The 18,702-nt window shown below is 32.7% G+C and overlaps 2 protein-coding genes and 1 pseudogene across 2 annotated transcripts; 2 read left to right on the forward strand and 1 right to left on the reverse strand.

Annotated features, from left to right (window-relative positions):
* Positions 1 to 1,362: 1,362 nt before the first annotated feature.
* LOC18099058 (50S ribosomal protein L29, chloroplastic-like) lies at positions 1,363 to 3,978 on the reverse strand (annotated as a pseudogene).
* Positions 3,979 to 9,899: 5,921 nt separating this feature from the next.
* Positions 9,900 to 14,459, forward strand: LOC7471503 (ubiquitin carboxyl-terminal hydrolase 4). Its single transcript, XM_002306270.4, has 6 exons — positions 9,900 to 10,300; positions 10,866 to 10,982; positions 12,119 to 12,217; positions 12,326 to 12,514; positions 12,714 to 12,895; positions 13,558 to 14,459. Exons 1-6 carry the CDS (start codon positions 10,184 to 10,186, stop codon positions 13,964 to 13,966), a joined length of 1,113 nt encoding a protein of 370 aa, XP_002306306.1. The 5' UTR covers positions 9,900 to 10,183; the 3' UTR covers positions 13,967 to 14,459.
* Positions 14,460 to 14,608: 149 nt separating this feature from the next.
* Positions 14,609 to 17,467, forward strand: LOC7455203 (probable transcription factor At1g11510). Its single transcript, XM_002306271.4, has 2 exons — positions 14,609 to 14,867; positions 15,616 to 17,467. The coding sequence occupies exon 2, from the start codon at positions 15,703 to 15,705 to the stop codon at positions 17,212 to 17,214; it is 1,512 nt and encodes a 503-aa protein (XP_002306307.4). The 5' UTR covers positions 14,609 to 14,867; positions 15,616 to 15,702; the 3' UTR covers positions 17,215 to 17,467.
* The last annotated feature ends 1,235 nt before the right edge of the window (positions 17,468 to 18,702 follow it).

Here is an 18,702-nt window from a genome sequence, read left to right on the forward strand (position 1 = left end):
TTTATTTTTTCTCATCCTTTAACATTTGATTTATTGAGAATTAGGTTTTCTAGTTTTTTTCAATACAGTGATCATAATCTATGACCCAAGTCACGAGTATGAAATGTTAACCATAATTGATATGGTCTTTTTTTATATATATACATCGATTATTTTTAAAAAATTTATCATTTAATATTAAGTTTATTGAAGACTGAGCTTTTTTATTTTTTTTTGTTTTCAATGATGATAATCCGCCCTCACAACCTAGGTCATGAATTGGACATGCTAATTAGAATTGGCTCGAGGCTTTTACATCATTCTATTTCATTTTATTTTTATGTTGAATTTTGTTCTTTTTTTTTTTAATCGTCCTTTTTTTTTTTTTTGCTTTGGATCTGTTTTTTAGATTGCTTTTATTTTTTCAATTTTATCATTCAACATTTAATTGGTTGAAAATTGGGTTTTATAATTTTTTCAATGTGGTGATCACGATCTTATAACCCAAGATCATGAGTATGAAATGTTAATTCAGATTCCCATCAGTTTTTTTTACACTGAATTTTTTTTTCAAACACTGGGTTTAATGATGATCCAACTTCTTTATTTGTTTATATTTTGCTTTACATGAGGGTAGTTAGCCTCACGACTCGTGCCGTATGTTTATCATATTAATTTATATTAACCCGGGGCTTTTACATTATTTTATTTTAATTTAATTTTATGTCAAATTTGATCTTTATTCTTTTAATTATTTTTTGTGCTTGTGATTTTTTTAATTTTTTTTAATTTCATTATTCAATATTAAATTGTTGAGAATTGAAGTTTCTAATTTTTTTTATATGATGATTATGGTCTCATAACTCGAATCAGGGGTATGAAATGTTAATTAAAACTGACATTGATATATTTATTGTTGTTGTTTTTTAATCGTATAATTAAATTAAATCATCTTATTAAATCTGGTAAAGTCTATGTTGTGAAAATTTATTATGCTTTAAAACACTTTAGTAGCGCTTGGAATTCATTTTATTAAGTTACAAAAAAATTAAATTTGACACCCAGTAAAGAATAGGCAACCTATCTAGTCAATAATAATTAGAGATAATAAAAAAATCATTAAAATTTATATAAAAAAATTAAAATAAAAATAAAAACCACCTTGTTGTTAAGAAACTACCTACTTCAATGTTTAATTTTGAATTGGAAAATACTCTCTAGATTTGATTTTAGCTTCCAACACTATCACCATCAAATGTGTGAGTGTGAATCCATGTTTATACCCATTTATTTTTTATTGCAAAGAAGGTAAATAATAATAATAATGTTCATTTAGCCTTTACATATCGTTCTCAATTTTCTTATAAACGAAAAACAATAAAATAAAATAAAAATAAAAATTGCTTGAGCAAAGCCTGCAAAAATTACACCGAGTAGTCTTTTACTGAATTTTAAATTTTCATGGATGAGTAGAACTTGGCTGCTCCAATCATATTCAAGCTGGCTATTAAACTGATCAGTGCTTTGCTAATGAAAAAAAGGCGAAGTCTACGACAATACAGAGGGTGAACGAAACAAGAGAAGGAACAGAACTATCAACAAAATTAAGCAATCAGTTACGGAGAATGCTCCTATGTCATGAAAGTACACCATATTCATTGAGGAATTATATATCGAATTTGGCTCAAGCAGATTTCTCAGCTTCTGCAGCTGCCTCTTCCTCTTGCAATTTCTTCAAAGATGGAGGTGGTCTAACAACAATGCTTCTCTTCCATTGCCTGTCCAGCTTTCTTGACAGCCTGTTGCCAACACCTTCCTCTATCTCTCTTTCCCGCTTAACAGTAAGCATGCGAGCAATCTGTGATCCATGGAACACCCCCTAGGCTAAAGTAGTTGCCTGATTACTAGATGGCAGGCATGGCAAGAATAACAGCATTTACAAAAGCATTATTCCATGTTGCGACGAAGGTAACAGTATACTACCAAAATCCAGCATACTGCAACCCCAACACTTGAAACAAAAAGGACTTTGATGATAATGGAAATAGATCTATAACCAAATGAAACCGAAGTTTCCAACTTAATCATTTACATAAGAATTCCGCTGCAAGAAAATTTACTAATGAAGACATACAAAGCCATTGTGTTAGGTCATGCATACACTCAGCATATGTTTTTAAGAATATATGCCTGGATATCAAACAGAAGAAAAGCGTGAGAGAAAAACAACAAGTGTTGGTATTTCATGCATCTACAAAAATTTAATGCTTTATCCTTTAATCCTTTATCAAATATATGAAATGTCAGAAGGTGATGTAAAACAAAAAGACGCGTTCCACATGTCATGGATACACATGAATATGCATTGCAATTCTTCTATTTCATAATGCTGAGCCAAGAACATCGGTGAGTAAAATAGATTGATAATATCCAAATTGGAACCAAGGCTCGACGATTGCTCTAACTACAATTCTGCTAGTTAACCTTGACAAGATAACTGGACAGCTAAAATCCACCATAGAAGTCACACTCAAGCTATCCATTGACATTTCTACAAAATACAAATGAAACATACAGGCATTCACCTCAAAAACCAAGACTCCCACCTACATTCTAAATCCTTTACTTTTCTTTTTCAGAAAATTCCCAGTTTATTAAATTGTAACTAACATCCAGAACATCAGTCCAAATAGAAAATATTTCATACATGACACTTTTAAATTATTACCAAGCAATAAAGTGAAATTTCCTAGTCCCTCCACAAAGAAAGGCTTAAAATGTCTCAAAAACAAAACAAAAAACACAAAAACCACATTCTCTTCCTCTTAAGCATTCTTGTTGCCTTTAGCAACTCCGGACACCCAGAATAAACTTTCTCCAATTAATTGATCAAACCAATTTGACCTAGCAAGCAGGGGAAAACATATAAAACAATGAGAAGGTGGGTATTGTATATGAGAAAAGCAGGAGCCTTGTATTTTAAGTGTCTACCAGAACTTCTGAGCTTCATTGTCTATTGAAATATAGAAAAAAATTGCGAGGAAGTCCAAAAAAACACTAAAAGGCACCATTCACATTTTCCTGGCTCCACAGTAAGGTATATCGAACTTCCTCTTTTCACATATGCAGAGCTATAAACATCAAAAAGTAGAATCAAGTTATCCGATTTCATCATATGACCTCATTGATTACTCCAATCATCAATTAAGCCTTAAAACTCAAGTTGTACAGCGATTATTAAGCACAGGGGTTCACATCAAAAGTAAAAAGCCTCTCATATCAATCACCCACTAGTAAATGAATTGCAACGAGCATCCACAAGCACTGCAGTGCTGATGTTCTAATTACAAATACAATGCGACCAGGGAGCTTAATTCCCCCCACCCCCCCTCAACAAAGAAGAAACTGAAATATCTAAAACAACAAAAAATTCTCATTTCCTTCCTCTTAAGCATTCTTGTTGCCATTACTGATTCCAATTCACTCATGCCTTATACAAGAAACAATTAAGAAATCAACATGATAATCAAAATAAACAAAATCTCAGGCATTTCAGATTAAATAAAGCGAACACGGAACAGATATATCATGATTTTAACTAACAAGCAAGAAAGAGAAGACAAAAAACAATGGATAAGGAGAAAGAAAGATACCCATTTGCGCATACAGCGAAACTCACTGGACTTAAACTCATTGCGTGTAGATTTCTGAAGGCGAAGCATCAAGAGTTCACCTTTAAGATCAATAACCTCTTCGTTAATTTCTCAGTAGTCTTAGCCCTTATTTCCTTCAATTCTTCTTCTCTCTTCGCCATCATTACTACAGATGACCGTGTCATTTTGATGGAGGGTGCGAGAACTGAAATGGGACATTTGTGGCGGTTTGGATGGCGGGGAAGCTTGATTCTGGGATTAAATATATGGGCTTTGGAGGGAAACGAACTGTGCCAAGGCTCAGCATCTCTCTTTTCTTTTCTTTTCTTTTCTTTGGGTTCGCTTGTGAGACTGGCCTTGCTCAAGGGCTTCCGGGGTACAGTAGATAAGACGTTTTCCTTGGCAAGTTAGTCACTCAACTATAAATTATTTTCATCTTAGTCCATAAAGAAGTTTTTTTTTCTACTGAGATACCTAAAAGTTAAAAACATTTCAATAAAATCCCTACGAGGTCCATCCTTGCATCAAGTAATTTTTTTTAGTCCCCAGCCATGTCGTGGTTCTGATGGGGAATTATAGGATTTGTTTTTTTTTTAGTTTAGCGTGAATATCCGGGCAGTTTACGCGCACCTCAACTAATTATTTTCATATATAATGGTGCTACATGAACTACAAATACAATTTTTTTACAAAATTCTTCAACTATTATTGATGGCCGTTTATGTATTCTTTATTAATTTTTTTTATACAAGAAAAATAATTACTATTTAAAAAAAATAAACAAAATAATTTAAAAAATTAGAGAGAAGAGAAATTTTATGGTACTCGGAAGGTAACTAATAACATCATATCAATTATTTCTTGTACTGGTCTTGAATAAAAAATAAAATTTATGACCTATCAAAAATAATAAGAATATTTTTATATGTAATTTTTTTCTACTTGTCTGTATTTTTTTTTAAGTAGATATAAAAAATAATTGATAAAATATTACTAGTTAATTTCCAACCTTTATAAAATAATTTAAATTGAAAAAAGATTAATATAAAGTGTGTGTGTGTGTGTGTGATTGTGTGTGTGTGTGTGTGTGTGTGATGCTAGTAATTAAAGACTTTGAAGGAAAAAAAGAGAGAGGTGGCACTCTGGCAGGCCAAGTCCGCTCCCCTAGTTAACTACCTTAGTTCATGTGTGTTTAGACTTTAGACATGAAAATAAGACCCATGAATAATTAATTTTTATTATTTTATCATTAATTTTTCAATAAAAATAATATTTAATATTGATATCATCAGGTGCACCTATTTTAATCATCACTGACATATTTTTTTAACATGTTGATGTTTTTTATTTTAAAATTGAATTTCTTTCTTTCTTGTATTTTGTTTATCAAATTTCAGTGATTTATGTTGGCGTGTTGTTTTTTCATTAAAATCAATGATTTGAATGTGAATGAAAAAAACATTATATTTTTTCTTGTTTTAAAATTATATTTAATATCATGGTTGGACTGTATTTGATTTTAAAAAAATACATTTGAATGTAAAAAACATTAAATTATTATTTTTAAATGACTCCAGATAATTTTAATACTAAAAAAATATCTGAAAATTATTTTAAAAAAATTATCCAGGGACATTCTTGCAAGAATACATATAGCCTCTTTTTTTCAAAAAAAACATGTCCCGTGTACACTTAATAGTATAAGATTGTTTTTCTTATTCTCAAAATTCATCTATTTTTTGATTGGTTTTCTATCATAATTTGTTTTTCGAAATTTTTAGTTGTTTTGATTTAGTAATATCATTTCATTTTTAAAATTATATTTGTAATTATAAATAAGTCTAGATGAATTATTATTGAGAATAAAATAACAATTTTGAATTGTAGAAAATAAGTATTATTTAAAATTTAAAATTATATATATAGACACACACATTACATCGAGGAAACAACGCAACCTAGTAAGGAAAAAACTTTTTTAAAAAACTTTTTTAGTCCCAACATTTTTTTAAGGAAAAAAAGAGAGAGAAAGAAATTAAAGTACAAGAAAAAATAACGATTAAGTCTGCTTTATGATCCTCAAACCTGTCATTCTGCCTCAGATTGACTGACTAGTAGATGGTTATATGCAAAAGGAACATTTAACTATATTTGAACATAACATGTGCATCTACTGCCCAGCAAAAAAAACAAAAGAAAATTGACTTGGGCCAACTACTCAGCTACGCATGTATGCCACGTGCCATTTTCGTCATTCATTACTTCCTTCTTGTTATTACTTTTTCCATAGTTATCGCACCAGACCGAGGTGATCTGGTTAAGGAATCGGATTCTAGGTTACAATGGTTGAATTGAATTGAATCGAATTGAATTGATCTAGATAATTTTTTTAAAAAAATTAAATTTTTAATATTTTATATAAAAAAATTAAAAAACAAATCATGTGAATATAAGTAATACATGTTACAAATAATAAAATTTAAAAAATTATTTCAAAAGATTTTTTATCCCATATTAAAAAAATATTATGTTAGTATGCTATTCTTTTAAGTTGAATTATTTAAACCAAAAATTTTTTTTTATCCCATATTGAAAAAACATGACTTTTTTCTTGTGAACATAGAGTATATACTAAAGGGTTTTAAATCCCACATTGAAAAAATAAAACATTCTTCCAGTATTTATATAGCGAACTTTGAAAATTATCAATAACTAACTAAAAAACATATAAAAAAGGGTATTTGACTAGGAGAAAAGACACATTTGAAAAAAAATCAGGTTTCAACTAGGTTTTGTCGGGTCAATGGGTCAACCCGGCTGTCAGCCGGGTTTTTACTCATCTTGATTTTTTATTTTACCCGGACCGGTCCAGCCACCGGGTTGACCTATCGAGCCAATCCAGGTTTAATAACTATGAATTTTTCTATACATGCACATGGAATGCTTGCCATGAAAGTTTTTTTACGCGTCTTTATGCGTGTCTGGAATTCGTGGTATGAGTTGTTTTTTAAATAAATTTTTATTTGAAATATATTAAATATATATATTTTTTATTTTACATAAACACATTAAAAAATTTTAAAAAATTAATTAATTATTTTAAATTTTTTTTTAATAAAAAACAAGTTTAGCTTTAATATCAAACGGGCTCTTTGATAATTTAATCATTCATTGCATGCCTTGCTAATAACTAGTCGATGTTATTATAAAAAAATTAAGGGCATTCAGTGTTTCATTAGAGACACAAATACACATGATTATACAACTGATTATATGGATTGTGAATTGTTATAATAAAATTATTATTTTTTCATTAGCTAATGAGAATATAACGGTATTTTCACAAAGACTTTTTTAGTCATTAATATATTGATGGTGAGCATATAATTATTTCTTGTTTTTCTAACACAGTAAAATTATTAAATCACCTTTAAAACAATACAAGATCCATGGGCTTTTTATATTTTTATTTTAAAAAAATACAATAAAATTATTAGAATGCCCTTAGAAGCCAAATTTGTTTAACTAGGCACAAGGCTTTTTCATATTTTTGTTATTTATTGGGTACTATCATATTGTCTAAAAATTACTTGGTAATTTTAAAATATAAATATTATTGAAAAAAGTGTCTGTTAGTGCATAGATGATGCTCGTGTATTTCGAGCGGCATCTAATGGCCACATTTTTTTTTTTGGATTCGAGGAAACCCTACCTCCCGGAAAGCGCACTTTGTGGGTCCAGGTGAGTGAGTAAAACCCCGGCTGTCCCAGGTTCTTACGAGAGGTGCACGCCCTGACTCAAACTCGAGACCTGCTGTGCAGATCTCAAGCCCTTTGCCATCACGCTACGCTCCCTGAGAACATTTAATGGCCACACACTAACATTTAAGGTGGCGATGGATTTTTCTCGATTGTCTCTATGCAAAAGTGATGTGTGTGGTCAACAGAACTTTCGTTTGACAACGATTATTTTTTTTTCCCTCTTATCTCTTTGATTTCCACGCCAAGACCTTTAATTTTGCAAAATAGCTCTTTAACTTGTTTTTCCTTTATATTTGGTTCATATTTTCTTGATTATTTTTTTATTTTAAATAATTTATAAAATTATTTTTTTTTAATTTCATTATTTTTTATTTTTTTTCCATCTATCATGTCTGATTTTCATTCTTATTTTTTAATTTTTTAACTCCATCTCTCGTTATTTTATTTTATTTATCTTTTATACCAACTTTGGTTCTCACTATTTCAATTGCTATTTTTTTTATATCCTTAATTGATTTATTTTATTTTTCAATTATGTTCCTTGTTGTTTATTTCATTTAAATTTTATATCATATATGATCATTATTTTTTTAATTGCTATTTATTTTATTTTATAATTTTGGATGATTGAGAATTTTGCTTTATGTTTTTTAATGGTTTTACCTTTTATGGTGTAACTCAATCTCATTATTCATGTCACGCGTTTCGAATATTAACCTTTTACTTTTTTTTTCCTTCAGTTTTATCATTCATTACTGGGTTTTTTTGTTGTGATTTTTGTTGTTTTCTTTTTACTGGTTTATCCCGATCACATATCTCGAGTCATAGGTTAGTAAAATCAATCCAAGTTGACGCGAGTTTTTTTTAATATTTTTTAATTATTTTTTTTATTTCATCATTCACCATTTAGTTTTCTTAAGAGGAGTCCTTCATTTGTTTTTTATACGGGGTCACCTCACAATCAAGATACGAGTTTAGCATGTTGATTAGAATCATATTGTTTTTTTTTTTTAAATTTATACTTTAATGTTTGATTTACAAGTAATTAAATTTTATATTTTAATTTATATAAAATTATACCTTTCTTATTTAATTTTTATCTTGTTATTAAATAAGTTGAATCATAATCACGACACATGAATATAAGATAGTCGGAATGAAAGACTGGGCACACCCAGTACTTTCCTTTCGGTTGGTTTTGTGGTATATTCTTGTTTTCATTAAAACATGTAACCTTTTTGCTTATTCGGTCAGAGAGCCACCCTCGAGGCTCGAGGGGAAATGTTTATGATAACACGAAAGGAAAGACTTGGCATTCATCATCTTCAAGCCTCTCGAGTGGCCTTGCTGACTTCACCTCGCATAATATTGCTTTCCAAATGCTTGGATGTCATCTCCAAGGAAGCACAACGAGCCAGTAATATTCCTTTCAAGCACACAAGTTGTCCAAAATTCACAAATAAAATTAGACAAATGATATATATATATATATATATATATATATATATATATATATATATATATTTATAAACTTAAAAATGATATCAAAGTAAAATCATAGGATGCTTCCTAATCATACAATATATATTTATATAAATTAAAACAAAATCAAATAAAGATATTTATTTGTTAAAATACTTTAAAGTCAATCAAGTTTTATTATTGCTGATAATCAATTTTTTATCCTTAAAATTTTATTATTCTACATTTTGATGTAAGAAAATTTTGTTCAATAAACTTTTTAGAATTCCAACACTACCACTTTGTTAAGAAGCATTCATAAATAAAATCTAATAAAATAATAAAATATTACTCGGTTATCTTTCTATGAGGACTTTATTTAAGCTCTATACGGAGTGCATTTAGAGAAAAACAAAACAAAGCTTTAAAACTAGAAAAACAATGCTTAAAAATTAGGTGAATTAAAATGTTAAATTTTATAAAAACAGTATAGAATTTATTATCCCGAATACTTTTTTTTTCAGCCTTTTTTTATAGAGAATTTCAAGTATTAAAAGCCGATGAACTCCATTAACAACTTTAATTACTTACCATAAAAATAATATTAAACTGAAATGTTTTTTTTATTTAAATCATATAATTTTTAAACTGAAAAATTTATTTAAGTATTATCGAAAGAGTCCTCGAAAAACAACATGTGATGTATTTGATCAACATAAGTTAGGAAAGAAGCATAAGAAAAACCTGGAGAAATTACAAGCAGCTGCTGTTGGCTGCAGTATTTCCAAAATTCTGAAAAATTGAGAAGTTTTGGAAAACTAAACGGATTGATATATGTAATTACGAGGGACTTGTTTGGAGCTTTGTTTGTACAGTAGTTTAGCAAGAGTATTTTATTTTATATTTTTAGATTATTTTAATAAACTATGTTAAAAATAAAAAAAATTATTTTAATATAATTCTAAAAAAAAAAAAAACTTTAAAAACCAATTTCAACTATACTTAAAACCAGCCGTAAATCAAAGGCTCATCTCATGGTATTTTCCTTTTCTTGCCTGTAGATAAAGGAAAAGAAAAAGAGAACAAATACTAATAAATATTACCAGTCTCTTCTCTCTCTCAGAAAACCATACTAGACAAACACAAACCCTCGTTCCTTTCCTTTCCTTTCACTACCAACAAAATCATAAACAAAATTCTCATTTCCCAAACAAACCCTAACAAACTAACTATCCAAATCCAAACAAAGACAGGGAGAATTGCTCGTTAACGAGGATTGTTGAATCGGTGAGTTAAATCGGGATCTGAGTTGAATCAATCCATGCAGTAATGGGCGCAGCAGGTTCTAAACTCGAGAAAGCTTTAGGCGACCAGTTTCCTGAAGGCGAACGATACTTTGGCCTCGAGAATTTCGGCAACACTTGTTACTGTAATAGCGTTTTACAGGTCTCTTATTCTCTCTTCAATTTCAATCATCATCTGTCGATTTTTATTTTCTCTCGATTTAATCATTTTCTACCTTAGTTTATTTTACCTAGCTACTCTTGTATTGTGTCGATTATTTGACTTTTTTTTCCCGTCTTTGAATTGATATTTTGATTTCTAATTTAGTGTTTCAGTCAGGTTAGACGCGAAGCATTTTTGTTTTAGCCTTAAATTTTATTCAATAATATTAAATTGGTTTTTTATTTTTGAGGTTTGGGATTGAAAATTTAAATGCATAATTTTTTTTGATAGAAATGATATTTTGTATGCTTTCTGCTGCAAGTGGTTGCGTTTATCAAGTTGAAAAATTGAACTTGTTGCTGATAATTAGTACGTTGTTAGCTTGATTCTTTGGAGAATCATGGCTACATTTTATTGTAATCCATGCAGGTCTTCTTGAAAAGTGTATTTGAATGTGATTTTAAGGCATTGTATTTGGTTTATAATGATAGCGGAGGGGGATGTACTGTTGTGCTTTATAGCTCTCCGTTGGTGTCTTATCTGTGTTTGTTTCTTTGTTATGCAGGCGCTTTACTTCTGTGTACCATTTCGAGAACACTTGTTAGAATATTATGGTAACGGTAAAAGTATTGGGGACGCAGAAGAGAATCTCTTGACTTGCTTGGCAGATCTATTTACTCAGGTAGTAATAACTCCATGATTGGTGTTTTTGTGTTACTTTTTTGGTAACAGTTCTTGTGAGATACTATGTGGAAGTTGTTTTCGTCCTTTCAAGTGTTTGCAGCACCTCACCCCATAAGTTTATTCCTTTACTAGATGGTCTTACAGCATGGTTACTTGGACTAGCAGGATTTCCAATCTCCACATCTTCACTGCTATTTATTTTTATTCTTTGTTTTCTCCTTTTCTGCATGTCAGCTTATGTTCTTTCTGTATCATTTTGGTGCTTGTTCTCCGCTTGACCATCTCCTTCATACGAGTTTTCTTGTCAAAAAGAGAGGAAATAAATGCATGTAGAAGTATAGAGTTATACTTATTAGAAGAAGAGAACTGAGGTGTCATTATTGTTCCTTTTAACCCATTTTAGATGCAAATCTTTCTCTAAATGCTTTTTACTTAGTCTGCTGATAAAGGGAAAAAAAAATCTGATCAATATGCCATATTGGGATGCATGATATCTACATCTTCTGTTAATTGTTTACTTTATTCATGCAATACCTGTAGTTGAAGGCAGAATATTCTTTGTTCGATATGCTTTTCTGAAGTTTTATTTCCTGCTAAGATCAAATCAGACAATTTCACAGGTTTTTTGGATCTACATAAGGAACATAATTAAACCAGTCATTGGGTTCTAAATCTATTTTCCCCTCTTGTTAGAACTACATTCCTTAGCCATTATTCTCAATTATTTTCCTTCAAGAGTCGTAGAACAAGCCAAGACCGAACTGTTTGTTGATATTTTTTATTTGATTTTGTCAATAGCTTTGATAGCATCCTTGCACTACACTTTTCAGATTCTTGTGCACTTAAGTGGTGCACTTGGGAATATTTTTGGACATTTTTAAATCTGAAGCTGCTCTCTCTGTTATTGATTAGTAATCTTTTTCAACAAGTGTAACCAGGTCTCCAATTCTTCATGAGCAAGATATTTCTTGGTACTTGTGTACTTTCTGCGTGCTTGTGTGCTCTGTGCATTTTCACTAAAGTACAGAGAAATGAGGGGAAAGAAAGAGTTCCCTGTACAGAACATATACGTGTTACTTATTTAGTAGTTTAGCTATGGTGCTGGAGCTAACTGTTGTTATTTCTTTTGCATAGATAAGTTCACAGAAGAAGAAAACAGGTGTCATTGCTCCAAAGCGTTTCGTACAGAGATTGAAAAAACAAAATGAGCTTTTCCGAAGCTATATGCACCAGGTATTTGTTCATTTAATTGTGAGTCCGGGGATTGGTCAGACAAAAAATGTGAAATGATATAATAAAACAATACAAGAGGAGTGAACACTATCTCTGTTTTTCATGTAGGATGCTCATGAGTTTTTGAATTTTTTGCTAAATGAACTGGTTGACATTCTGGAGAAAGAGGCCCAAGCTGTAAAAAGTGATCCTGAAACTTCTTCCCCACCTGAAAAAATTGCAAATGGACCAAAACATGCTCAGGCAAATGGTGTTTCAAAAGAGCCTTTGGTTACTTGGGTGCACAAAAATTTTCAGGTGACTTTAAGCAGCCAATCCATTCATTCTAAATTTGACATTTTCTATGTTGTGAATCGTTAATGTAGTTGAATGATCTTAATGTGAATTTGTATTTTAGTTCCTCACACATGCATTGTTGTATGGTGATGGAATTTTCCTTTTTCTTCTCTTCTTTTAGGGTAGAGTTCTCATCGTCTCTTATGTGTATATACATCAGGGAATACTTACCAACGAGACAAGGTGCTTGCAATGTGAGACTGTGACAGCAAGAGATGAAACGTTTTTTGACTTGAGCCTTGATATTGAACAAAACAGTTCCATTACAAGCTGCTTGAAGAATTTTAGTTCCACAGAGACGTTGAATGCAGAGGATAAGTTTTTCTGTGACAAGTGCTGCAGGTAGGTGCTTTTTGCTCAATTATTTCCTGGCATTGACTTGTATCAATTCTGGATAACCCCTTCATATTTGTTGAATATTTGAAATCACTTTCTGTTCCAGTATTTGTTTCCGAGTAGTCTGTATGGCGAAGTTTAGTCAATGTTTCTTCTGGAATTATACAGGATATGATTTCACTTACTCTGGACAATTATTCCCTGCTCAGAGCCTAGCTAAGAGATAACAGTGACACTAAAGCATTCAGAAATCTCTTGAACTAACATACAAATTATATTTTATTTCATGTAAAGGATCGTGATAAATGATTTATTTTTGTTGTTTTATAGGTTAAAGGCTTTGTTCCCCCCTTGTAAAACCAGATGTGGAAAAATTAAACAATTAGATTTAGTAGTTTGGTTTGATTTCCTGAAAGGTTGCTGAACTACAATTTGAATGAACAGGGCGATCTTAACTGAAATTTTTATATTACTCAGCACTCGTTTTTACTGGCTGAACAATGTTTTTGTGATTCTTTTTCAACTTTTCATGGGCTGATTGAACTTTTGACTGTTAATTTGGATGATTGGTCCATCCACCTCTGATGTTTTAGAGCATTCAAGTGATTGAACATTTCTAGTCTAGTAATTATGCAGTAAATCTTCCGTATTTTTTCCATTGTATGCAGTTTGCAAGAAGCCCAAAAGAGGATGAAGATAAAGAAGCCTCCTCACATCTTGGTCATCCATCTGAAGAGGTTTAAATATATTGAGCAGCTTGGTCGGTACAAAAAGCTGTCTTACAGAGTTGTCTTCCCACTTGAGCTGAAGTTGAGCAATACCGTGGAAGACGCAGATATTGAATACTCCCTATTTGCCGTTGTAGTCCATGTGGGAAGTGGACCTAATCATGGGCACTATGTGAGCCTTGTGAAAAGCCACAACCACTGGTTATTTTTTGATGATGAAAATGTCGAGATGATTGATGAGTCTGCTGTGCAGACATTTTTTGGGTCAGCGCAGGAATATTCAAGTAATACGGATCATGGGTATATCTTATTTTATGAGAGCATTGGTGCTAGTAACAACAAGAGTTGAGAGGTGGTTTTACAAGTAGGTATTTAAATGATTGAGACTGGACTCGCCTTTTGTTTAATCTGTTATTATTGTTTTTCTTTCCCTTTTGTCCATCAACCAATGGGAAGAGCTCTCAAATACCCACACTTGAGAAGACGATGACGAGAACAACAAATGTATACTTGGGTTATTTCCATGTACAGGTGGAAGCACACCATCCTTGTGTTTTTCCAGAATAAGAGGATAGAAGAGCAGTGTATATGGTTTGAAACTTTCACAGAGATGGTTTCTATTGTTCATGGTTGAGAATATTTCAACAGCAGAAATCCAATCCAATTGGGAATTTGGTCGGAGCTATCCGCATGCTACTGAACTTGTTCTACATCTTCGTAGATCTTGTTAGGTTTGATATTGGTCATTGATCATGCATTCATCACAATGTAGCATTCATGCATGCTATAGTATTCTTAACAAGCTTCTAATGTACTGTTAATCCAGGCTCTCTTTCCACGGATCCTCCCTTTTCATGCTTTGATTTGGATGTAACAGTTGCTAGATTCACTGAGGCAGGGCCGGTGAATCTTGATGTTTCTCGTGGAAGGTAGAGGTACAATTTCAACTATTCTAGAATTTTTACCAATCGTCTTTGTACAGGACGCATAACGCAATCCGACCCCAGCTCGATCCCGAGATAAAAAGAAAAAGAAAAAATGAAGCAATAAAGCTTTTCTTATATAATGTTTTTGCCATGGGGATGCTAGCCGTGCTATAATTTAGAAGAAGCTTGGAGCAACGGAAGATGCAAGGGAGCACTGCGTATTAGATGGTCTATTAATGAATCTCTGTTTGGCAAGATGGTCCACGATGTATTTTGCTTCTCTCTTCGAAAAATGAGGAAAGCAAACAAGCAACAAGCTCAACTGTAAGTCGTCTGATCTCGTTGAGAATACCCTGTATTTCGAAGGTGCAGAATCCAGATTGTTGAGCCAGCAGTTGCGTTCATAGTCATGGCTTAGCTAGGACAATCTGGGTTTATTTCAAAGCAGCTCGTTTAATAAAACTTTGTTTAAACAATTTTTTTTTTTAGAAAACTAAAATGATGTTAATTTAGATAAAAGTATAAAGAAATTCTTAAAGTTAATTTTGCTAAAATGATGTTAATTTAGATAAAAGTATAAAGAAATTCTTAAAGTTAATTTTGCTATAGAAACAGATTAATTTTTAATCCAATTTCAATTTTGTTTAGATGAATCACTAAATTAACTCATTAACCATTTATAATTTAATAATTATAGGTGGGTTTTCCTCAAGTTTATTTTTTAAAGAACATATAATAATTTTTTTTAAAAACAATTCTCATTAATTTTATATTCCTTGGATTCACAAAGCATACAGGCTAAAAACACAATCTTTGGTGCCTCTTTCATTAATTAAATGTTAAGAAAGATGATAATATTAGTCACGAAATTATAATTCTGAAAATAACAATAAAATTAAATCTAGCGTTGTCAAATTCCCAGAGAGTAAACAAAGAACTCTCTCTCTCTCTCTCTCTCTCTCTCTCTCTCTCTCTGTAGCTAACACTTTAAATGAAAATTTAACATTTTTATCAAAATAACAAAATAAATAAATAAACAAAGCTACAAAAAATAATAAGATCCCACTCACAGTCGCAGAGCAGAGCAGTCAGTGTATCAGTCACTCGCAGTTTCTCACACCTCCAAAAAAAATCCAAAAAGAAAAAGGAAAAACCCTAAATGGCTCGGAAACGCCTGATCGAAGAGCCCCCACCCGCTGTTTCATCTTCCGAAGAAGAAGAAGAAACCGATGACAAAGAAGAAGAACCTCAAAACGGCACCGTCAAAACTCAGCAAAACGCTGCCGGTGAGAAATCAAACGATGACGATGACGGAACTGAAGACGACGACGACGACGACGAAGAAGATGATGATGAAGAAGTGGAGAAAAAGAAACCCAAACTGCCTTCCAAACCTTCAAATCCAAACTCGGAGTCCGACTCGGACGCTGACTCAGAAGACACTGAGTCAACTCATCCAGCGTCGCCTTCTCTTTCTGGTTTCACTATCAAGCCCATCTCGCCGAAGCGCAAACCTGACCCAAAACCAGAGCAGCCCAAGAAGGAGAAGGACGTTGATGACAAGAAAGCAAAGAAGGGAGCCGGACCTGGGACCGGAGGGTCTCAGCGTATATGGAGTGATGAGGATGAGATTGTGATATTGAATGGCATGATTGAGTTCCAAAATGAAAAGGGGAAAAACTCTCCTGCAGATACTGGTGATTTTTATGGATTTGTGAAGGAATCACTCTGTTTTAATGCCTCCAATAATCAGTTTGCTAATAAAATCAGGATGTTGAAGAAGAAGTATTTTACTGATGTGGAGAAGAATGAGAGTGGGAAATATGAGACTTTTAGTAAACCGCATGATTTGGAGTGCGTAGAGCTTGCAAAAAAAATATGGGGTGCTGGTGGTATTGTCGTGGGAAATGAGAGTAATGCTAGTAAAAACAGTGGGAAAAATGTTAGTGGTGGTGGACGAGGGATTATTCTGGCGTTGGCGAAATTGGGGAGTGGGGAAGTGAATGGGAAGGGAAAGGAGGCGAGTGTGAAGAGGGGGAAGAGGGGTTCGAGTGAGGAAGTGAGCGGAGAAGGAAAGCAAGGGAATTTGAAGAAGCAAAAGCGGGTTTTGAGTGAGGAAGGCGATGGGGGAGAGGAGGGGAATGTGAAGAAGGGGAAGAGGGGTTTGAGTGAGGAAGCTGATGGAGAAGGGAAGGGAAATGATGGAAAAAAGGAGAGGGGGAAGAGGGTTTTGAGCGAGGAAGTCAATGGAGAAAGGAAGGGAAAGGGTGGAAAAAAGGAGAAGCAGGCTGCTAACAACGAGCTGAGTGGAGGAGAGGATGCGAATGTGAAGAAGCAAAAGAGGGTCGTGAATGGAGAATGGAAGGAATCAAGTATGAAGAAGCAAAAGGCAGTGGAAAATGAGGAAGTGGAGGGAGGTGAGGGGAGTGAGGATTTGTGGGATAAGTATCCGTATTTGCGTTCATCGTTACTGTCTGAAGATTTGCCTGAGGATGTGAAGGAGAGAGCAATGATGATGCTGGGGAAGGTTCCAGAGGAAAAGTTGGTGGAGTTGGAAAGGGAGTGGAGGAGTTTGATGAACGCTAAGTTGGAGTTTTTCATGATGGAAAATGATTTGATTGCAAAACAGATGAAGCTAGCTTTAGAAGCTTTAAAGTCTCAAGATTATTAGGATGGTTCTTGCATAGAAAGGAGAACCTATTTTAGGCGGTGGACTAGTTTTGATGGACCTTGAAAATATGTTTTGTTTTGTTTTGTTTCTTTGGGTTATATATGATGGGTTAGATGGAGATGCAGACTGGTCTTTTTGATTCTTAAACATGCATGGTTTTCTTTTGTTAAGTTTCAAGGAACTTTGGTTTTTGAAGTCGGGCCCTGTTCTCTTTTCAGTTGATATCAATATAACAATAGTCTTTCAGCTTGCATTGCGTTTCTGGCAATCTATTATTTTTCTTAGAACGTGTTCTTTTTTTTTTTCGATGTTTCAAGGGAGACATCAATTATATATATGAAGGAAATGAAACCCTTACGGTAATGACCATAATTTTGTTTTTGTTTTTTTTACCTTTATGAATTTTGACATTTTATTGTGAAACTCACCTTTAGGACTTGTGACTGAAGGAGTGAATTTGAGGAAGCCTAATTTCTTATTTGAGTCTTCCTCTATCTCTCCAGGACAGTTCGTTTTTTTTTGTTTTTTTATTTTTTTATTTGAACCCTATTTTATGGTTGCACTCTATATGCATCTTTGAATCTGTGTTTGGTTGCACTGTGCATGCATCTTTGAATCTGTTCTTTTGGGTTTTAGAGAATTGTGGTTGTAAACGAAGTACTCAGTTGCTGAAAAGTCTTCCTCTATGGGGATGACTTGTTAGGAAGCTAAGCAGCATGCAACATTGCGTTAAAAAGAAATCTCAAGAAGGTTAAGGCTGCCCCCTGTCCTTGCTTGGAAATTGTTTGTGCATTTGTATTAAATTTTGATGTGTATTTGAGGATGCCAGTCCAATTTCTGTTATAAGAGTTAGTGCCTTAGTGGTCAGTAAGAATAATTTGTTTTATCAAGGTTAAATGATAGTGATAAATGTAAAACAAAGGGTTTAAACCCAATTATGAAGGAAGGAAGGTGGTCTGAGAAATTGAGTAATTTAAATGGGTCGTATTTTGGGTGTGGTTGATTGCAGCGTTGTAAATTCTTTTTATAAGCATTTATTGGACTACAGCCGTTCAGGACTGCATCTGTGGAGGTCATCTCCGAGTGAAAGGATTGCTCTCTTTGCTCCATTTTAAGGTATCGTATGCTGTTGAGCAATTTATTAAAATCAAACTCGGTGAGTTTCTTGTGCATTGTAGCATATGAAGCTGACAAGATAGACATGCTTGGAACTGAATGACAGGTATTATGCAATTCCTAATAGGGGAACCACCCTAAGACTTCAGCAATCTTGGATTGCTCTAAAATAATTCTCTTTCACCACTGTTATGTAATAAGCTAAAAGCTATGTGTGTGAAATGGATTAGTATTTTCTCTAGTGAAGTGATGTGTCCTCGTTTAAGTGTAACAGATGACTGTTCAAAGACTCGTGAAAAGAAATGAGATAGTACTAAAACATCTATCGAGTACGCGATTTCCTATATGGTGTAGATCAAGAATAAAGTTATG

Source organism: Populus trichocarpa, chromosome 5 (assembly GCF_000002775.5).
Source record: "Populus trichocarpa isolate Nisqually-1 chromosome 5, P.trichocarpa_v4.1, whole genome shotgun sequence".
Lineage (NCBI taxonomy): Eukaryota > Viridiplantae > Streptophyta > Magnoliopsida > Malpighiales > Salicaceae > Populus > Populus trichocarpa.

Excerpts from the sequence above, each read along its gene's own strand:
- LOC7471503 (XM_002306270.4), top strand. The coding sequence starts at position 10,184 with ATGGGCGCAGCAGGTTCTAAACTCGAGAAAGCTTTAGGCGACCAGTTT. Across the intron at positions 10,301-10,865 it reads ACTGTAATAGCGTTTTACAG|GCGCTTTACTTCTGTGTACC; the intron begins GTCTCTTATTCT and ends TTTGTTATGCAG. Across the intron at positions 10,983-12,118 it reads TGGCAGATCTATTTACTCAG|ATAAGTTCACAGAAGAAGAA; the intron begins GTAGTAATAACT and ends TCTTTTGCATAG.
- LOC7455203 (XM_002306271.4), top strand. The coding sequence starts at position 15,703 with ATGGCTCGGAAACGCCTGATCGAAGAGCCCCCACCCGCTGTTTCATCT.